The sequence below is a fragment of the Lutjanus erythropterus genome, chromosome 3 (assembly GCF_056507025.1).
Source record: "Lutjanus erythropterus isolate fLutEry1 chromosome 3, fLutEry1.hap2, whole genome shotgun sequence".
Lineage (NCBI taxonomy): Eukaryota > Metazoa > Chordata > Actinopteri > Lutjaniformes > Lutjanidae > Lutjanus > Lutjanus erythropterus.
This window is the reverse complement of record NC_139319.1, coordinates 21140751-21162033: the sequence shown is the minus strand read 5'-3', so window position 1 is coordinate 21162033 and position 21283 is coordinate 21140751. Positions and strand designations below refer to the sequence as shown.

The window sequence follows — 21283 nt, the reverse complement described above, 5'->3', positions numbered from 1 at the left end:
ATAGTAGGAAGTTCCAGTATCTGAAAATTGATGGCATACAGAAAAACATTAACAAGCTATTTTGAAGCTATTTGAATTTGATATCCTCTTGCATTAATAAAAGGTTATCAAAATAGATCTGGATTTCTCTCAACTGCAGTACCTGGCAACTATAAAGTACCTAAAAATAAAGTGCTGTAGATGACTAGGTTCTTATCTGTTTGAAACTGTTATGTGTTGTGGGATCAGTTTCTCTTCATATAGGAGACCTCTGTGTGAACAGTTTTACCAGACAATATAACAGGTTACATGTGTGAAAGGGGCTTTAAGGTTGGTTGCCTTTTGGCCAAAGTTGTACGGTTTACTTTGTGTCTTTTTGCACACTCTGATGATGTCACCTGTGTGTGCCAGGACCTGCAGGCCGCCACAGTGAACCCTGACCCCAGTCTGAAGGAGTTTGAGGGTGCAACGCTTCGCTACGCTTCACTCAAGCTAAGGTCAAATTACCTGCACAGACACACACATGAGCAGACACAAAAAAAGTTAATTTTAGTTATCAAACATGTTTTCCTGTCTTTGTGTTGCTACTCAACTACATGTATGTCCCTGTCTGTCTCTCCACTGATTTTGTTTCCTCAGTTTCCCTAATCTTATGTTTAATCAGTGTCAGAGTTAAATGAGGTCAGTCAAAGCAGGAAGTTAGTTCTTCAACTCAGGAAATGCCTTCATGTCCCCTATTGGTATAATGACTGTTTGTCGCCTTGACATGCAGGACAGTAACCTTGTTAGTAAATCAGCTAATTATGGCACACTGTGAATGGTAGAACTACATCCTGAATGTTTTTTAACCTTATTTCAGGAACCGTCCAACAGTGGAAGAGGAGGAGTCCAGCAGTATCAACAGTGACCCAGAAGCAAAGGTACAGAGTTTTTTAATAATTTGACTTGACACGACACAAATAAGTCATAATTCACATTGTTCTGCAGCTGTTGTAATGTATTTGGTTAGAAATGTTTAGATAGGTATAGTACCTTTTTAACCACTTCCACTCCCCGCTCCTCACCATGCACTCATTTTTGTCATTTTTAGGGGTGTGCAGGAACTTTTAGGGGGAGAAAGCAGGTCAACAGTATATGCCACATAGAAGTGGTATACATAATCTGAAAGACGAGAACCTGAAGAATAATTTGAGATGCAGCCCAGGACTCTGTGTCAAGTTTTTGTAGTCATTAATCTGTAATTAACGCTGTGTTTGGGTTGTGGTTAGGTGCCAATTAAAATTTTAACAGTTTGGAGTGTATATGGGCTTAGAACATGATGTTTGAAGTATATGATGGCCCTTCCCTTGCTCAGTTATGTGTAGTAAGTTTTAACCATTTTTGACCACTCAAGAACTGATAAAAAAAAAAAAAGAAAGTCAAAAATCCCTCCAAAATACCACATTAAGACTCCCAAGACTTTCAGGAAGTCCATGGAAAAAATTATGCTGCTATTTAATACCAAATCTTCTGACACTGTGAAGATTTCTTCAATAATTGCATTTTTCTGCGATTGGATGGTGAGCACTTCTGTTCTGGAAATTTCTCAGAAATCCCTGATTTCCAATATGCCAATAAAAGCCATCCATCCTCTGAAAGCCCCAGGTCTCTAGTTTGGATTTCTTGTTTGTTGTTGTAAAATGTCCTGAAGCTGTGATTATCCTTAAGGTCACAATAGGTTATTTTATACAGACAGGTCCAAAAATGATCTCACTACAATGAAATGGCTACTATGGGCACTGTCATCGTCACACATGAATACAAATGGGATCATTAAATCCACAATAGTCTCAGCTTTCCATTCATACCCTATAAAATTGAGCCCAGTATAGCCTCTGAAAGAGAGTAATGTCGGCCAGAGACACAGATGTTCATTTTAGAAATTGTTTAAACAAAGCAAAGAAGCAGCCTTTGCATTGTGACTTCTTTGTGTTGGCTTCATGAAAACTGTAAAAAACTAAAAAATATGTTGTAAACCATGTATATGTGACTATGTACAGAATCTAAAATTGCTTACTTCAGTTTTATTTGTGTGTTATCTAATCCTACTTTTAAACTCTGTGAAATATAATTAACATTCCCAGCACATATGGTTTCCTGCCTTGATGTTGTGTGTATGTTTTAGTCTGTTGATGTTCAAAGCCTGTTTGTTTACTGCTGGTGTTTATGTTGACCCCAGTAGCTGCCTTTGCTGTAGTCTGAGTGTAAAGATATCTAAACAATACTGCCACCAAGTGGTCAGAGTGAGAAGTACAGGCCAATGCAGCACATTGGTGCATTAATTAATAAGTCCTCTTTAACATTCATTCAAAGCAAAGATTCAAATGAGACATTTTAAGTTTTTAATGAATGCTCAATAAAATGTATTACTCAGTAGAATGGTATGCCCATTCAGCTTTTATCAGCAAATGTTAGCAGAAGTATGAATTAATTTAGAATTCAACTAATTAAACAGAAGAATAAATTGATTATTTATCTGATCTGATACAGAGTCACTCTGTCACAAACTAATAGATCTAAAGCATTGCAGGTTATGGTTGAAAGCCAACACTCAGTTTGATGACGTGGTGCTGATTTGGCTGTGGAGTGTCTGTTTCCCTCTGTGTGTTTGTCTGGCAGAAATTCACAATCCTTAGCAACAGTGACACTGTGATGAATACCAGACACAAACACAGACCTACAGTGAGGGCATCTGGTCCGGTAGCACACTCTCTCTCTCCCTCACATTCATGTACACACACACACTGAATAAATAGCTCAAAGCAGTATCAAGATTAGATCAGTCCCTAGTGCTACCTAGTAAAGGAGTTAAATACAGAATAGACTCACTCAACAACAATTCTATCTATCACAGTGTGGAAAACTGACCAGATAACTGCAGTACAGCTGCTATTAAACCAAACAAACTTTAAAATGAGAGCTTTAACAATTACTTGACTACATGATTGTTTGATTGAGAAATTTAGTTGCCAACTATTTTGATAATTGATTGATGGTTTCAGTAATTTTTCAAGCATAAATGTGAAACACTTGCTGCTCCCAGCCACTTTAAATTTGAGATTTTGCAGATTTTCTTTGTCATTCATGATAGTTAGTAGGGTCTTTAGATTTTGGCCTATTGGTTTGACAAAAGAAGCAATTTGAAGATGTGTCTTTGAGCTCTGAGAAATTGTGCTTAGCATTTTTAACAATTTTATGACATTTTATTGACTAAACAACTAATTGTGAAAACAGCAGATAAATGAATAATAAAAATAAATGTTAGTTGCAGCCTTTCTTAAAATATCAGCATAAAAAACCTAGGAGTCCTTACAAAGAAGCATACCTATAAGCGACTGGTTGGGTGGAACAGTTTATGTGTCACATAGCTGCTATCACTTGGTGGTCCGGATCTGTGACACAACTTCCTGGCAACATGGAGAGATGTTCTGTAGGAGTGTCCTTGCATGTCTGCACACGTATGTGAATATTTGTGTATTGTCTGCATATGTGAGTGAATAAGTGAGTCAGACACACATCAACTCCACTCAGCTTAAGTCAGCAGGATGAAGTCATAATGTTACTGTCTGTCCTTTTGTGAAATCCTTTAAATATCCCCTTGAGACATGTATCAAGGCATAGATACATATAAATAGTCTGCTTGGAACAATAACATGTCTCTGATATGCTTTTTCCTCAAAAAATATAATTTCCACATCCTTAAAAAGGTATCCACTTCTTCTACTTCATTAAAAATTCCAGAATTTATGAATATGTACAATTGGTTCAGTTTTCTTGCTGGACACAAGATGTCTCCTCCTTCGCTGTTATTCATCATACATCATTATACATCATTCTGCACAGTGAAAGTCAAACATCCAACTGCAGGAACAAGAAGATGTTTTTTAAAACAGTTTTGAGTGGATGGGGGACTTAAAAAATACTTGTGAAAATCTTAAAACAGTGCTTTATCTGACATACTACTACTCACACCACATAAATAGTTCATACATGTATATGTGCATAGAGACTAAAGTCTGTTTGATGTAAATATTGTATTCAAAAGTGAACAAAATTTCCCTCAACAGACTATGATGTTCCTGGTTAATGTGTTAGTGACTCACTTTATTTACTGTCTGTCTGTCACTTTTGTTTCTCGCCGTCTGACCATCTCTGACCTCTTTCATCACGGGTCTCTGTGGTCTGCAGAGTACTTTCTGAATGGACTGCTGAAATCAAATGAATACTTGATGAGGACAGATGGATGGGTCTCTCTGCTGTGTTGGTCTCTTGTTATTTAACTTTGTTGTTTTTATCTGTTCATTTCTATTTTTGTATTTGTAAAGTTCACATTGTTTGGCCTTAACCTCAGTATCCCGCAAGTTAAAAACCAAAAGCTTGTAATTTTAAACACAGTGGCATTGTCATTTTAAGTCATTCTGAAAAAATGACCTTGAAGCCTTATTAGAGTTGAAAACAAACCTGCTGGTCAGTGTGGAAAAAGTTGTGACATGTCTGTAAGAACTGAACTATATATGTAACAACCTCGTGCCTTTATGTTTGTATGTCTTCAGTGTTTTGCTGTGCGCTCTCTGGGATGGGTGGAGATGGCTGAGGAGGACTTGGCTCCTGGAAAGAGCAGTGTTGCTGTGAACAACTGCATCCGACAGCTGTCCTACTGCAAGAATGACATCAGAGACACTGTTGGCATCTGGGGAGAGGTGAGGATGACAGTGCAGTCATACACTATACTGTATGTGTGCCTATTTGTTTTGTTTTGGGTATAAATTAAAGGCTGAGCAATTATTGGAAAAAGGGATTTTGGAGAGGATGAGCGCTTGTAGTAAGCCAAGAAAAATAAGGGAAAAGAAAAAATAGAGAAAGAGAGAAAAAGATCAACAGAAGATAGTCAGGTTAACAGTCTTCTGAAATGTGTGTCAAAAGATGGAGGTAAGAGGGGAGAAAAAAGAGTGGAAAGTGGAGCGATGTTATGAAGTCTCTCCTTCCTCTCTGCAGTGGTAGTGTTTAATGTGAAGCGACAGAACAGAGAGAGAGAGAGCGTCATCCCTTTTTCAATAACCTTTCATCTCCCACCCCCTCGTTTTAAGGTTTGATAATTTATTTAGAGACACACACACACTTACATGCACACACACACACACACACACACACACACACACACGCACGCACACACAGTCAAGTAAAAGAAAGCACTTGACCTTTAAAGGACTACTTTTTTGCAGCGTCTTGAGCTTCAGGAAATGAAGATTGCATGTTTTTGTGATGAGATCTGAAGAATTTGTGTGCGTGTGTTTGTTTGTTCAGGGGAAGGACATGTACCTGCTGCTGGAGAATAATATGTTGAACCTGGTTGACCCCATGGACCGCAGTGTGCTTCACTCTCAGCCAATTGCAAGTATCCGGGTCTGGGGCGTTGGCCGGGACAATGGCAGGTTAGTCACTGTGGCAACTAGATTGCTTTGTTTTTTACTATAAAAAATATTTAATCCCTTTTTGTCTTGTCTTTATGAATAATCATGGGTGTCTTAGTTGTCATGTAATTTCCTCAGAATGCATATCATACTGTAAATAATCTTTAACATGACTGTACTATAAATATCCTGAGAGATTCCACTGCTATGAACCGCTCGTCTGGACTCATTGACTCTTCTGTTGTTCAGGTTGAAGGTGTTTGAATACTTTAATTGAAAGATTAGTCACTGGTGTAAATGAAGTCAATGGTGCATTGCACACACACTCAGTAAAAGGTCAGGGTAACAACTGAGGGCAGCAGACGGGTGGTGGTGGTGACAGGCAGAGGAGACGAGTTAATGATTGATGATGAAGGGATGCTAATGAAAGATTAATTCATCAGCACAAAGTTGAGCATGAAAGGGAGAATGGCCTTTATTCTCTTTCACCACAAATCCCTCACCAGACTGATCTGTCCCCCACTTTCACCTCCACTGAGATCAGCACAGCCGGCTTCACAAAAAAAAGACAAACTCACACCCAGCAGTGGGCTGTCTCTGTGCAATGTACTGCTGTGGACAAGATCAGTAACAAAATGAATTTTAGCAGCTTAAAAAAAAAAAAATCAGTTTTAATTTAAATGTGTGCTTTATCTAGAATATTTACAGCACTTTACCTTGCTGTCAGACAGGAAACTGCAACTCCAGTGTTTCACCTGTGAAGTATGTTTGGTTTGGAGAGAGCAATATTTGGCCTATGTAATGGCAGTTTCCCATCAGAAAAGGTGAAGTACACTTAAACTAATATGGAATATATATATATATATTTTTTTTTAAGGTAAACCTTATTTTTAAGTGGTTAAAATACATTTTGTTGCTGACCCTGTCCACAGCAATACAGGACTTAGCTCACTTAGCTTCCATTATAATACTCCTCTCTGCTTCTTTTAACTGGGTGTATACGTATGCGTTGACTGTAAATAATTACCTCACGCCCCACATTAAATAATCTGAACTATCCCTTTAATAATATAAAACTTAAAACAAAACACAGTGTGGTAATGCTGCTGAGTGACCAGTGAAGGGCGCTCTGCCCTGCTGCTGAATGCACTAGGAGGACCCGAATGTAGGTTATCCGGCACAGCCGGGTGATGTCAACCGGAGAGGTTCATGGATGCTGTATAATTCGAACTGACACACACACACACACACACACACACACACACACACACACACACACACAAGCAGGGTGCACTCAGGAAAAGAGGCAAGGCTAAAAGCTCTTGGCATATGCAGAACTGCAGAATTTTGTTTCCTCAGGGATCTCTCTCTTCTCTCATTCACACACATACACACACGCAGTGGTGCATGTTACAGTACATTTATAACATAAGATCACCCTGTCAGATAAAATGAACGCATGTTTTCCAAGTACTTAGCCTTTATTTCTACCATCTATGTATAACAGGAGAGTCGGAGCAGTGGGAATACCTCGGCTGCAGCAGAGGGAGGAGGAGGAGAGGAGATGGTTAGAGGGAGGAGGAGGAGTAGGAGAAGGGGGTTTTGGCAGGAGAGAGGGAGAGAGGGGGATGAAGCTGCCAGAGGGGGAGGTATGGTTAGTGCTCACTGGGTGTGGAGCGGACAGGTTGAGGAGTGTGTGTGCGCGCCTGCAGCATCACCAGGAATAGATGGAGTGAGTGTGTAAAGAGGCTCCCGTTTCAGGATTACTTGCCAAAATCAGGGAAACAAACCACTGTGAGTATTTTATATAATTTTATCATTAGGAACCATCGCCTCTCCTGTTTCTGTTTTATTATAAAGTATCAGGAAAAGAAAGAGAAGCTACAGATATTAATGATCAGGCCTCAGTCTGTAGGGGGATGCTGCTGAGCAGGTAGTTTGTGGGTTGATTTTTACAACCAGTGTGAGGTGAATTTTCCAGGAACTCAGGTGGAGTGTAAAAATTGGACGTGGGTGCATGTGTGGTGGATTGTAAAATTAGAGTGGCTGGTATGAGCTACAAATAGAATACATGTCAAAGGAGTCGTGTTAATCTGAATCTGGTGTTTGAAATAAATTAAAAATGCAATGCTGAGAAGCTTTAAACAATGCAGCAGTTCAGAATTCTTCTTCTTTGCTGGAAAAGTGCATCCAAAATAAACTCCGCATTTTATATTTTAAATACTTCATGTGTGTAGGAATGCGAAAATACCAGTAGAGCTGCATTTGCTGCACATCTTTGCCCATTTTACTTTTAGGTTTTATTTATTTATGGGCTGGTTGGAGGGATTTTCCCACTCACACACTCTTCTACCCTTGCGATATATTGGAGAGGTTGTGTCAGTGTAGACACGGTACTCTTGTGCCTCCCCCCTCTCCCCATGTGCCATGAAACTCATTATCGCCATAGAGATTACAGATTCCCAGAGCAACCTTGACATTTTCAGGGGCATAGCATGATGATAAGATTATATTCGAAATGAGATATCACCCCGTTTTCCCCCCTTTTCTCCCCCCTTTTCCTCTGACTTTTATCTTCTCTCTTCATCTCAGTGTTTTATCCTCCCTTCGTCTTTACGCTTTTATCTTTACTGTGTACATTGTTGCAGTTCACTTCCAATTTCCTCTCACCTTTCTATCATTATATTCTTTCCTTCTCTGGTTCTCACTCACAGTAACTTCTTTTTTATGTGGCTTTTAGAAACTCCCAGCCTATTCCCTTAATTTCTTTTAGGAAACACAAACCATCAGCAGCCAATTAAAACTAATTGCGCCTGTCCAGAGCATCTCTCCATCCTGCTGTTCCTCTCTCCACTCTTTTTACCTTCATACTTCATTCAGTTTCTGTCATTTTTTTTATTTTACCTCAAGGTTAAATATGCATAAGAATTCCCTGCATTGCTGCTTTGACCTGTGCTACACCCGATCACTGTGCACACACATGTATGCATGCTCTGCTTTTGAAGCTGTTTTTAGAGTAGAACTGCAATAACTAATCGATCGAAAGAAAATGCCAACTATTTTAATAATCATGTAATCTTTTCAGTCACTTTTTAAACAAAAATTACTCATTGTACAGTAAAATGTTCCCTGCTAGTGTTTCACTGATGATCGGATGTTTTTGGATTAATATTACTGCTGGATTAATGTGTATGTCGCATTTTACTGTTGTAGATATTTAAAGTTGAGCTAATTTTAACTACTTTATATACTGTTGACTAGTTTAGCCATGTAAAGTGAAGTAATAGTAGAAAAGTAATGCATCATATCTTATAAGATCATCATATATTTGTCCAATCACTGTCCTATGAGACCACGTATCTCTAAAAAGCCAGCGTTAAATATAGTGGAGTAAAAAATTAAGTATTTGCCTCTGAGATATATTAAAGTAGAATTTGTGTAAAACGGAAAAACTTGAGTAAAGTACAAGTACCTCAAATGTTGACTTGAGCACAGTACTTAAATGTACATAGTTACATTCCACAACTGGTATTTGCTCCTCTATGCCTCTTGTCCTCCAGCAGGAGGGGGTACGATGGATTTTTTTGTTTCTCTTGTCTTGTACTAACTGCCTTCCTTTCCTCCCTTGCTTCCTTGGACACAGAGAGAGGTAAACACATTCCTTCCTTTCATCCCTCCACCCCCCCGACAGTATCTCTCCATCATCTTCGTCATTCCTTATTGTTTAATTTCCTCTGCGTCTCATTTTTCCTCGTCTTCAAAGTGGCTCTTGATGTACTGGAGCATTGAGTGCGCACACACTCACAGATGTAGGAAGTGAAGGTGACCTCCTCTGTCCTTCTCTGTCTACAAGCATTTTTAACTGTGCTCACACACACACACACACACACACACACGAACAAATAGGAATCTTTTGTGGAGAGTTTCTCCCCATGGGGCCAGGCTCAGAAATCTTGTTAACCCTCAGGCCTGTGTTTCCTATTGCCCAGCATATTGAAGCACACAGCTTGAAGGAAGTTATTTAGACTGGTTTTATGTGCATTTCTCAATGACGTAAATCAGCGTGTGTGTGTGTGTGTGCTGTACTAGTTTAATTTGTTGCGGCTATATTTCTTCATCTTCATTCCTCTCTCCCTTCGTCTCCTTCCTTTCTTCTTTTTGTCCCTTCTATTCAGCGGAGTTAAATTGTTTTTAGCTCCAGTGGGCCCAGGGGAAAAGTTCTTCCCTGCTGTCACTCATTCAACTCCCTCTTGCATCATGCTGCTCTATTGATCTGTGGGGTCCATCGACCTGCATGTGTGTGTATGTGTGTTTGTCCTGTATTCATCAGACTGACAAAGGTCAGTTCATTTCTCATCTGTCTCCAAGAGCTGTCAGTCCCAAAACACATATACACACACATATCATCAACACACATTACTACTTCATTATTTATCCATCTCCAAGTGGTAGCCGAAACTCATCCAACAAAAAACCTCCTCCCATCTTCACCCACCCGGTGTTTTTCTCCTCTTGTGTGTCTTCATTGACCCTGTGTTTTTTTTCTCTCTCCCAGGGATTTTGCATATGTGGCACGGGATAAAAACACCAGGATCCTGAAATGTCATGTGTTCCGCTGTGACACGCCAGCCAAAGCCATCGCCACCAGCCTGCATGAGATCTGCTCCCGGGTAAGCAGTTCAGGCCAGAGAAGAGTCCACAGACACAAGGCCAAGTTTGGATTTGGCAAAATAGACTCGGATGAAGATGAATGTGCTGGGAGACAAGAAAATGTACTCATTATCACCATTCATTTTACAAACAAAATGGAACTGAAACAGTACATGTAGGCTGGGCTGCAACAATAGAGATTGCTGCACCAAACTTTAAAATTAGCTCAAAATGATTTCTGTTGCACTAAAACTTCTAACAACAAATTAAAATGTGATCCAGCAAAAAACTTGACAAACAAAGAGACATAAATTAGAAATTCCCAGCCATCATGAGTAGGCTAACTAATTGTTTAGCTAGGGAGCAGATCATAAAATGTTTTTAGCTTTTTAGCTAGCTAGATTCAATTAATCTTTGTTGGTGCCAGCCAGTTTTAGTCATAACATTAATTCAAGCACCAGTGCTTGTGGCACCTAAGAGACAATACATTAACTCAACACATTGAAATGCCCAACCTCGAGAGTGCTTGTATTATTTTATCACATTTACTATTCCACAATCTAAGCACACATTTTAATCTTGAGCCTCTGCAGTCCTCAAAAAGTCCAAAAACAAGATTAAACTCATCTAAATTTCAAACCAAACAAGGTTTTCTTCTCACAAAACATAGTTATCACAGAGCTTTCTGTGCTCTGCATGTCCACGCTTAGATGAATACAGATGAATGCAAACAGGGTTAGCAGAAAAGTATTCAAACCATGTTTTTTACTGCACTTGCTTTATTCCCTGAACTCACTGGGAATAAAATGGATTTTCCTTTTATCCTGGTCCCAATAAAACACATTTATAGCAGCAGAACATTAATTCAATTTCGGGAAAAGATCTTTAAATTCTTTATTTATGTATGTAGACTTGTAATTTGGTGTTAAATTCAATACTGTGTAGCGTTTTAAAGCTTTTTTTTTATAACTTCTGTTACCCACAGATACCTTGTTATGACCACTGAGTCAAACAAAGTGTGTTCCTGAAGTGTAATTTGTTAGAAAAGGTGGCAAAGGATCCATTTGTCCTTCATCTCATCCTTTACACTGATACTAAGTGTCCCACATTTTACAGTCAACCTATATTATAGAACATCGAGTGTGTTTAATAAGGACTTTTCACACACAGAAAAAGGATAAATAAGGAAAGGCAGAGAATTTGTCACAGCAGGGGTTGCTGAGATGCAGAACTGCTGTGACAAACTCTCTGATTGAGGACATGTATAATTTATGTGCGGTGGTCCCAGGCGTGTTTGTGTGTGAATGGTTTTGGATGTTTTTGTCAGTTTGGTTCTGCATTTGCACATAAGTGTTTCTCACAGTGAGTTGCATTGCAGGAAAAGCTTTTACTCTGTTTTGGAGATAGGAGTGTGACCTGGTTAATATGTCTGTGTGTGTGTGTGTGTGTGTGTGTGTGTGTGTGTGTGTGTGTGTGTGTGTGTGTGAAATGGGAAGACAGCATGACAGTATCAGGGGTGAAACTGCTCCAGGTTTTCCTGAGCTCTTTTGTGTTGACTCTTTCATCTTTTTTCCCCCCTCATTCTCTTTCACTTTCACACTTTTTGTCTTTGTCTCTTCACCCTCCTCCTCCCCTGTGTCTCTGCCACGGTATCTGCTCTGTTTTTACACGCCATTTCCTCATACTTCTCTGCTTTTTCTCCCCTCTCCCGCTTTCTCTCTCTCCTCCAGATAATGACAGAGCGAAAGAATGCCAAAGCGATGGCAGGAGGCTCTCTCCAGGACAGGATGCAGGCAGGACTAGATCTCCCTTTACAAGGTAGGCTTCATGCATACAGCACCTCACCCAGTGTGTTTGAGAGACACTGAGAGTGAATGCGACAAGTGACAGATCAATAGATGCATGGCAGTTATCACTCCTCTGGTATACTGCATGCATTTAAATTGCACAGCAGGAAATCTCCACAATTTGCTATGTTGTCATCACGATGTCTTCTGTCAAGTCAGGAAGAGAAGCATTGAGGCAGTTTGATTAATAGATAATTTTGGTGCAGCTGAAGTCAGTCAGTGTTCACACATCCATCGCTGTGAGCAAATTTTTAAAGGAGCAATGTGAATGATATGGCTGGAACTTAAATTTAAAACATCATAAATAGAATGTGAAGAAGTAATAGTTGTGACTTTATGTCAAAAACATTTATGTTGTGTGTTACAGATATATCTACTGTAGTTAGCAGCTAGTCCCATCCCATCTCATCTAGTGATGACACTTTGTGCCTTAACAGATAATAGGCTGATCTTCTCAGTTCAGTTTCTTTCACAAGCTCTTGTAGCTCTTATAATTTAATAAATGAGCAAAACCCAAAAATGACACAAAAGTAAATATTTTTACACCTATTGTAAGTTCAAGTTTCTCTTTTACCAGACTAATACAAGCTTCTTCATAAACACTTCAAACTCGACAGAAACAAAACAAAAGCCAACAATTTATCTCAGTTTGTCTTTCCACTGTTCGGCAATCACAAACTCTGGTTTGGTTGAAACAGATGCTTGATCCAACGCATTACATGTGGAAATATCCGATCTGATGCCAAATCTCCCTCTTGATCCTCTCTGCTTCACGTCTCTCCTGTCCCCACCTACCATCTTCATCGCTGTATTCCCTGTTGTCACACTGGCCCCATACTCCACTTGTGATCTGAGCTGCAGCTCTGGCCACACTTGAGTCACAATAGCCTTTAGAATGAGCAAACAGCAGCTAGTAGGCTAGCTAGATATTAACTGCAAAGAGTATAGTGAGCAGCAGTTCACAGTTACTCTGGTGATATGCTTGGAGTTACCTTTGACGGGTGGCTATATTTTACATGTTGCTCCTTTTAAAGGTTCCCTGTGGATGAAGGTCGTCAAAAGTATCAATACTTTATCAATACCACAATCAAAAGTAAAGTCCTTATATTGGGACAACTTGGCTGCAGAGTTTTCTTTTAAACTAAATTTCTTCGTTGTTAATGCTGTGTGTGTCCTTGAAGTCTGACTACCGTATTGAATGCATTTCGTTCCTCATAAAACATTTACTAAGCCACTTTGTTTAATATTTTAAATCATGCATTGTTTACATCCATATTTACTAGAGTGCAGTCCTGTTGTTCCTTGGCTTTGGCTCATTGCTTCTCTCCACTTTGCATTACCACTGCCAGCTGTCAGTGAGTAGAATAGCAAGGCAGAAATGTGGTTGCTTCCTTAGGTGCATGAAAATACACAATACAAACAAAACTGGGAAATCATTTCTCTTAAACTCTACTGGTGGTCAAAAACTCCACATGGTACGTTTTTGCAGATTTGGGGGTTGATTGTCGAGTGCACCAGCATAATGTGGCAGAGAATGTGGAGAGATCTCTTCAAATTTTTTTAATAGCCAGACAGATGGGGAAAAGTAGCCAGCCAAAAGATGTCTGTGACAGCAAGATCAACTTTCTTGTACTTAGGAGACAATTCAGGACAGGAGTGTTGAAAAGATATGTAGGCTAAAACATGAGACGTAGCAACAGGCAGGCAGACTGACAACAATCCCGTCTGCTGCTGACAGCCTGTCAAATCAAACAGCTGCAGCGTCTGTCTCTGCTTAAAATAAAAAAATAAAAAAAATGGCATAAACTTTTGAAACATGAGACACAGGAGGTGCAGAGTGGGAATTTGGGATTAAAGTCTACTGTGCCATGGCAGTGTCCTTATAGCATGATAACATTAATAAATACTGTAGAAATTAAATAACTTATCCTTAAGGTCATCTTTGCAAAGCAATATTGAAAAATATCTCTGACATTTCTTTGCAGTGCATGATGCAATGTCTACAACATTAAGGAGAAGAAAAACATGTTTTTGGCAGAGAAAATGATGTCCAAACAAACAAATTCAACAAACTCAAAGACCAGAATCATAGAACTGATCTCTCACATTACATATAGAAAGGTTTTGACAGTTAGTTGGACGGCATGGTAGTGGTCAGTATCCAAACATTATTTTTAGAAACGTGTATTGTTGGTCCTCTACATCTAGTTAAATATTTACCCTAATGAGCACCTATTAAATGTGTGTGGGGCTTCTCCCCAGCAGAGTTCCCCACACCAAAGACGGAGCTGGTTCAGAAGTTTCAGGTGCTCTACCTTGGGATGATGCCTGTGGCGAGACCAATAGGTGAATCTGACACACAAACACACACGTAATACTGTAATTGTCATGAGATGCAAAGTACATGGTTGGTGTTAATATTGATCGCTTAACTTCGGGTATGATTTTAATTTTTGTTTGTTTTTAACATCCTCCTCTCCAGGGATGGACATACTGAATGGAGCTATAGACAGTTTAATCGGTTCTTCCAACAAAGAGGACTGGACTCCTGTAGCCCTGAATGTGGCAGATGCTACTGTCACCATCAGCAAAGACAAGGTCAGACACACATATGTTATTGCTGAACTACAATCCCCAACTTCCCTTGCTTTTCATCACTCTTTTTTTCCTGCTTTCCGTAAAAAAAAAATTAAAAAGATAAAACAACTTCAAAAACCTTGGGGTAACCTGAGAGGTTTGACATTATGGGATTTATTGAGGCAGCTTCCTTCATAGGCAAAGATAGGAACCACCATTTTCTTATTAGTGGAAATCTACAAGTTTCTATACATTCTTGCACTGTATGGCAGTGGGATGTCACTGAAAACATAGATGGTGGATCATCCAAAGGTCAGTTGATGAGGTTGTCTCATCACCCCTGTCTTCTTACTTAGGCCTTTTCTTTTTTTTTCTGGCGGTCCTGTTTAGAGAAACTGGCTTATTTCTGTGGCCACATGGCTAGCACAACTGGCTTTACCTTGCCTGTAGGGACTATGACTTCATTACAGGACTGCAACTTCTGTTTAGTAATGTGATGTAACATTTTCTGTTGTCAGATAAGGTGATGTGTCTAGCAGATAAAGTTAATCAGCTCCATGAATTTCACTGTTAATTCCAATGTGTGAAACTTCAAAAATGAAGGAAAACATTTGTGTGCTTGTGTTCTGGATTGAACAAAATATAGTGATACTGTCAACCAGAAAGGTAGCAAGCGGCTACCCAGAGATGTAGTTCATAGACAGCATCAATATTAGTGTTAAATAACAATGTTCGGCCATGCAGATGATATAAAAAGTCCTTTTTTACCTTTAAATAAGTTATGAATTTCAGCTGCAACATCAAGGCACTTAAAAACCATCTGCTCCAGTCGACCTCTTTATAAGCTGTTTCACTGGCAGCTTTTTTGTGTTAACCAAGTGCAGAAAAAATAGCAGATGATTGGAAATTCCCTCAGTATTGTGTCATGTAATGCCTTTTTTGCCCTGCTCAGGGGAAATAGTTAAATCTTATGACTTTCTGATTGTTCTCATACACATATATATACCTTTCTAACCAGGATGAAGAGGAAGTGCTGGTGGAGTGTCGTGTTCGTTTCCTGTCTTTCATGGGCGTTGGTCGTGACATACACACGTTTGCCTTCGTCATGGACTCTGGCGGCCATCGTTTTGACTGTCATGTCTTCTGGTGTGAGCCCAATGCCGGGAATGTGTCGGAGGCTGTACAGGCAGCTTGTATGGTGAGTCACTGGGAAAACAAAGACACAAAGTTGACAACATGACTCATACACTGAGACAACTCTGACTGGGTTGATTTAAGTTCCCCTCTGGACACAATTTAATGTGTGTCAAAAAAAGGTCTGCTATGATTAATATTTTATTTATGTGGTTTTTCCACATAAAAAGTAAAAAAAAACTCTGGAAACCATCCATTTATTTGTTTTTGTTGTTTGTTATCTTGTAACTGGCAGTGGCTGATACGGCTAATGCTAACTCTTACTCTCTGTAGTGACAAGTATGCTCTGTGCCAGAGGTTCCAGGTTTCTTTACTGGTTTCATTTGCATATAAGACAGCAATTTGTGTTTGAATTTGGTATGTACCAAATTTAGCTTGCCCGGGTAAGTTTGAATCTCAGATTTTAGGGAAGTGCACAGATATCGCGTTTTTTAGTATAGGAATGTAAAAGCACCTCTCTAGTGACGGAGGGGATGTTGAGGAAATAAAGTTGTGGGTAATTGTGGGAAATATAGTGTGAAGAACTGTAACTTAATCATGACAGCTAATTCAAGTTGGAATTTGTATAAATTTACCACACTGGTTTTTAGGCTACAAGGGGATTAGAAAGTAGAAAGAAAAGAAAAAAATATTAAATTCATGTTCATTAAATGCATAATATGTAAATTGTTCTGCTAGGGATCTCTCTCACATTGAAACACTAACAAAAAAGATAGTTTAATGACTTCTTGAAGAGGCATGGGTTCATGGTAGTTGTTGTCTTCTTTGTTAAAAGGCCAGCTTAGCTGATGAAAATGTATGTAATATGACTCAGACAGAAATCATGTTCACAGACAAGATAATACGAAATTTTTATTCACATTACATTTAGTCACGTTTGCCGGTTTCCTTCCTGACTCTCTGATCGTCCCGTGTTAGCTAGCAACAGCTAACAAGAAATGTGCTATTTCCTTGAATAAAGTATGGATTTCTCTGTATTTGGACATTGTTGAAAACATTTGTAAACTTTAGTGTAAGAACACAGCTCAACAAAATATATAACACATGTCCAGCATTTTTAGACATTTTACAGAGGAAATGTTACATATTGTAGCTTTAATTCTGTGACAAAAAACAATGACTGTCTTTTCCATGGTAAGAAGAAACAACACCGTTTTTTCCAGATTAACTTCATTTAGGACTCAAAAAAACTCAAGGACATTCAAGCATAAAACTCAAGATTTATAAAAATCACTTTATACTAAATACATGATCTAATTAAAACCAGCTGATCTTATTAAAAGGTCTCATTTTCCTTCATTCCTAATTGAACTCATGGCAAAATGCTTCCATGTTGGAAATAAGGTCATCATCACTTAAAGTACAGACGGGCATAGACACTTAGAGCCCCACTTTCTCTGCCTGCAGTTTAGTCTCAGTCTTGACAGATGGGTGTTTTACTGACCAACCATATGCTCTGTTCAGATTGTAATGGGGCCCTCTGTCAACACACTGTTGATGGTAAAACATGCATTCAAATCAAAGAAGCCACCTAAAGTGAAAGTATAGTGTGTTCAGCCTCAGTCGTCTTTGACAGAGGATGCCCTTGCAGGTCAGTTCGGATTTTTTGTTAAAAGTTAAGTGTTTTAGATTTGGTTACACACACTCTCAAAGAGGACACATGTACATTGAGGTAATAACCGCAGTAAACCTTTTATAATGTTTTTATTTTATCATTGGATTGTCCATAATCACAACCCAGAATGCCCTCTGTAGTGTTTCTGCTATAATGCATCCCATTAGCAAAGGTTACTCATCTTCCTCTGCCCTTGCTCTGTGTGTGAGTCACAAGATTAGTTGACTGCTGGCCGAGCTATTGATCACACATCACAAGTTTGGATATATGGACATACACACACACACACACACACACACACACACACACACACTAAAACTGATTCACAGTGACAAGAATCATCAATCATTACTATTGATCACAGCTAGCAGCCTGCACCAGTCCAACGCACACGCACACACACACACACACACACACACACACACACACAGTCATATACTCAGCAGCTGTAACTCTCTATTATTTACAATATGTCTCTTTCTTACTTTCTGTCTTTTAGCTGCGGTATCAGAAGTGTTTGGTGGCTCGACCCCCCTCCCAGAAGGCCTGTGGTTCGTCACCCCCTGGCGACTCAGTGTCCCGCCGGGTGTCGACCAGCGTGAAGCGAGGCGTCCTGTCTCTCATTGACACCCTCAAACAGAAAAGACCCGTCACAGAGTTGCCGCAGTAACTGTGGCTAAGCGCCTACCGACTTCCCTGCCACAACCCCCAGTCACCATGGTAACCAGTCGCATCGCTGCCAAAACCCGTCGCCGCCACAGACCCCAGTAACCATGGAAACACAGCAAAGCCCCGGGGTTTGGGAAACCCTGTCACAGCTCCTTCGCTTTTCTTTGGAGTAAAATTGGAATTTCAAGCTCAAATCTGTTCCCAGAAAATAGAGACTCTTATTTCCCTGTCAGGAAGGAACAACCACAGAATGATCATCGTCAAGGTGAAAGTGTACATAGAAGTAACTCTCATCCCCCTCAGCACAGAGAAGGAGCGAGGAGAAGAGAGCAAAAAGTGAAGAAGTAGTCAGTACAGCACGTGTGATGAGCAATCTCAGCATTGCTCAAACTGCTTATCTCTCCATGCTCTTATTGTATTTGTGTCTGTGCCTGTGCTGCCAGCATGACCTTGCACACCTGGCCACACCCCCCCGTCATCCACCTGGTTGTCCTGTTAGTCTGTAGTGGCTCTTCCCCTTTCCTCTGTCCCTCTTTCTCATTGTCCTCAGTAGACTGAAGTAAATGGAAGGAAGGAATCATGAAAGCCATTGTGTCTCCAATCAGTGTGTAACGAATGAATGAATGAAAGAAGGACGCTGCTACAGACTAAAGAGGTTTGACCGTCAGTCTACACACACACACCTGTTCAACTGATCCTGCATGAACTTTTTATATAAAAGTAAACCATTCTAGATGATATCAATACACTGCTGCTGCTTTCAGAGACTGAAGGGGTGAGAAATCCGAAGCCACGTTTTTGTTTTTCTTCTTCTTTCTTTCTCTTCAACTGTGCAAGAATCAGCCTGGAGGGTCTAAACGAGTGGTGACTTTTCACCCGAAAACATCCTTCATATACTTCCAGTTTGCTCGTTGTCCATTTTGTTTTGTTGTCCCTCGGAAAATGACAGATGATAGCCATAACGGAGGAGGAGCTGCAGGAATGGACAGAGTGTTAGCCCTCCCTCCTCTGCTCTCTGGTAAACAGTACTAGACTGCTGCTGCTGCTGCTCTTTGATATACATGCTGGAGGAAATTATGACTGACTATTCCTTTAAATCCCACCTCAGTGTCAGTCCTCAGAGACTTCATGTCCACCAATAATAAAAGGAGATTGCCAACACAAGGAAATGCTTGAGGAATCATGCAGAGAAGAAGACTGGGGGAATGTGTTTTTGTACCTGGCCAGTGGTGGCAATGATTTTTGTCCACAGCTGAGATCTGAACTGCGAGGAGGTGAGGAGAGAGACAGGTTTCACCTCCAGCCTCAGCTGTTTTTTTTCCAGAGGAAAGCCAATAGAGAGACATGTTGACTCATATTAACAGGACTCCCCTGGGCTGCTATCTGTCTGTCTCCAGGGTTCTGTTCACTTGAATGCGCCTTCTCTGTTTTCTCATCGCCTTCTTCCTTACTGTACGACTGTTTTCATCAGTGCCACAAGCTCACGTTTGTTCCTCTTCTTTTGGTCTGTTTTCTATAGTTTTTCTCACGCGAATCTCAATTCAACACTGCTAGCTCCTTATTATTACATACCTGACAAACTGGGATGTATGCTAATAACTTAAGTCCTCTCCCCCCCCCCAACCAAACCTCTATAACTGACCATTACATAAACCTACCATTGGACATTAATTCTCTTATCGATTTAGGAACCTGGTGGTCACTCTGTCAAGCTTTTGGATTAAACCACATGTTGAAACAGTGTGCAGGGGTCTGTAAGAAGACTAACTCTGCATGGAAACGGATTGTAGGGTTGTATCTTCTTTATATCACCTTTACAAAAACTAATAACATGAGCAAAAGTGAAGGGAATTAGCAAGCCGTGCTAACTAGCTTAAGCCAGTATTATACTTTCCATGTTCACAAATGTGCAATGGTATGTGTGATGTAAATTTCATCATTGGAGAGTGTATGTGTAGGCTCTGCGCAGACATTTGAGTACCCATAATTTGTCAGGACTGGCCTTATCTGCCAGTTACTTATCAGCATGGTCCTACAGATGGCGATCTACTGGTCATGTGTGGAATGCGTCCTCCAAGCAGATGACTGAAAGTAGCATTAAGCATAATCCAGGGTTTACTGTAGATAGCTAAATATATTTTGTGGTTTTACAGGTAATGTAAAAAAGGAAAAGCTTAGTCCTCAATGACATGTCCTCTGTGTGGTATCCTCCCGCTGTCAGGTGGTCCCGGATGCACCTGCATTAGAGTTGAGGCTAATATTAGCTGCTATGACCTGTTGTCTATGTAGCCATCAGTGGCACATTCAAGATTCCTTTTACAAGAATCTATTTCATAAATGACTGGTATGACATTAAAACATTAGCCAGAAAGAGTGCAAGCAACCAAATGATGGAGCTTAATTTAACAACAACTTTGATTCCAAAAAAGTCAGGACATTTTGTAAAACAAATAAAAACAGAACACAGTTATTTGCAAATGTGAATGTGTTTACTGACAACAGTTTTACAAGGTGTTCCCAAACCCATGTAGTAATATGTTTTATATAAACATGTTTTTTACAACACCTTTGCCTGTGAATGACTGAGCCTTTGGTGGATGCTGCTTTTTCATCCAATCACGATGCTATCACCTGTTACCAATTTACCTGTCCAATGTTCCAAACAGGTGTTTTTCTGAGCATTCCAGAACTTTCCCAGTCTGTTTCTGGAATAAGCATACAAAAATCAATTGAGTTGAAGTTTTTACTGTTTTCAGTTGAGTATGTGTCACAAGGAATTAGCAAGTTATCATATTCTGTTTTTCACAGCATCCCAGCTCTATGTGATCGGGGGGGGGGGGGGGTAGTTAGCCAGTGAGCTAATACAAATCTGCTTGCAATGGTTTTGTGTTTTAGCCACCAAAATGGTCACTGGTTAAAATGGGAAGCTACTTTTGTTTACTTCTGCATGAAATCAAAGCGCCATTATTTAAAAAATTTACTGTGAATTTTAAAATCTAAATCTGCGACTGTCTTTGTAAACTGCATTCATGCCATGTGAGAGTTTGACAAGCGTAGCAACAGTAACAGGGGGGCAGGGCTTAGCAACACAATTAACTAATTGTTAGATTTGTGCTGTAGGTGCATCTTGCTTTTAAACTCCACCGTTAACGTACATAGATTTAAGGAGCTAGGAGTGTAATTGAGATTTTGATGAGAAAACTTCAGCCACACCACTTTCTTTTGTCACACGGATGTTGAAATGTGAATGAAATTACAAACTATGTGTGTACATAATATCCATTTAATGTAACATTTGGCAT

The 21283-nt window shown here is 39.8% G+C and overlaps 1 protein-coding gene across 4 annotated transcripts in view; it reads left to right on the top strand.

Moving 5' to 3' along the window:
- The window catches only part of apbb2b (amyloid beta (A4) precursor protein-binding, family B, member 2b), a 59298-nt gene extending 39909 nt beyond the window's left edge, over positions 1–19389 (top strand). For 3 of the 4 annotated variants that reach the window (XM_084715370.1, XM_084715369.1, XM_084715367.1), the window contains 10 exons: positions 391–476; positions 839–899; positions 4572–4718; positions 5323–5450; positions 9985–10099; positions 11810–11897; positions 14189–14272; positions 14409–14524; positions 15522–15701; positions 17812–19389. In XM_084715370.1, the coding sequence (XP_084571496.1) occupies positions 391–476; positions 839–899; positions 4572–4718; positions 5323–5450; positions 9985–10099; positions 11810–11897; positions 14189–14272; positions 14409–14524; positions 15522–15701; positions 17812–17982 (1176 nt within the window). In that variant the 3' untranslated portion in view covers positions 17983–19389. The remainder of the gene's footprint in view (positions 1–390; positions 477–838; positions 900–4571; positions 4719–5322; positions 5451–9984; positions 10100–11809; positions 11898–14188; positions 14273–14408; positions 14525–15521; positions 15702–17811) is intronic. The other variant, XM_084715368.1, reaches the window with a different exon arrangement.
- Positions 19390–21283: the final 1894 nt, after the last annotated feature.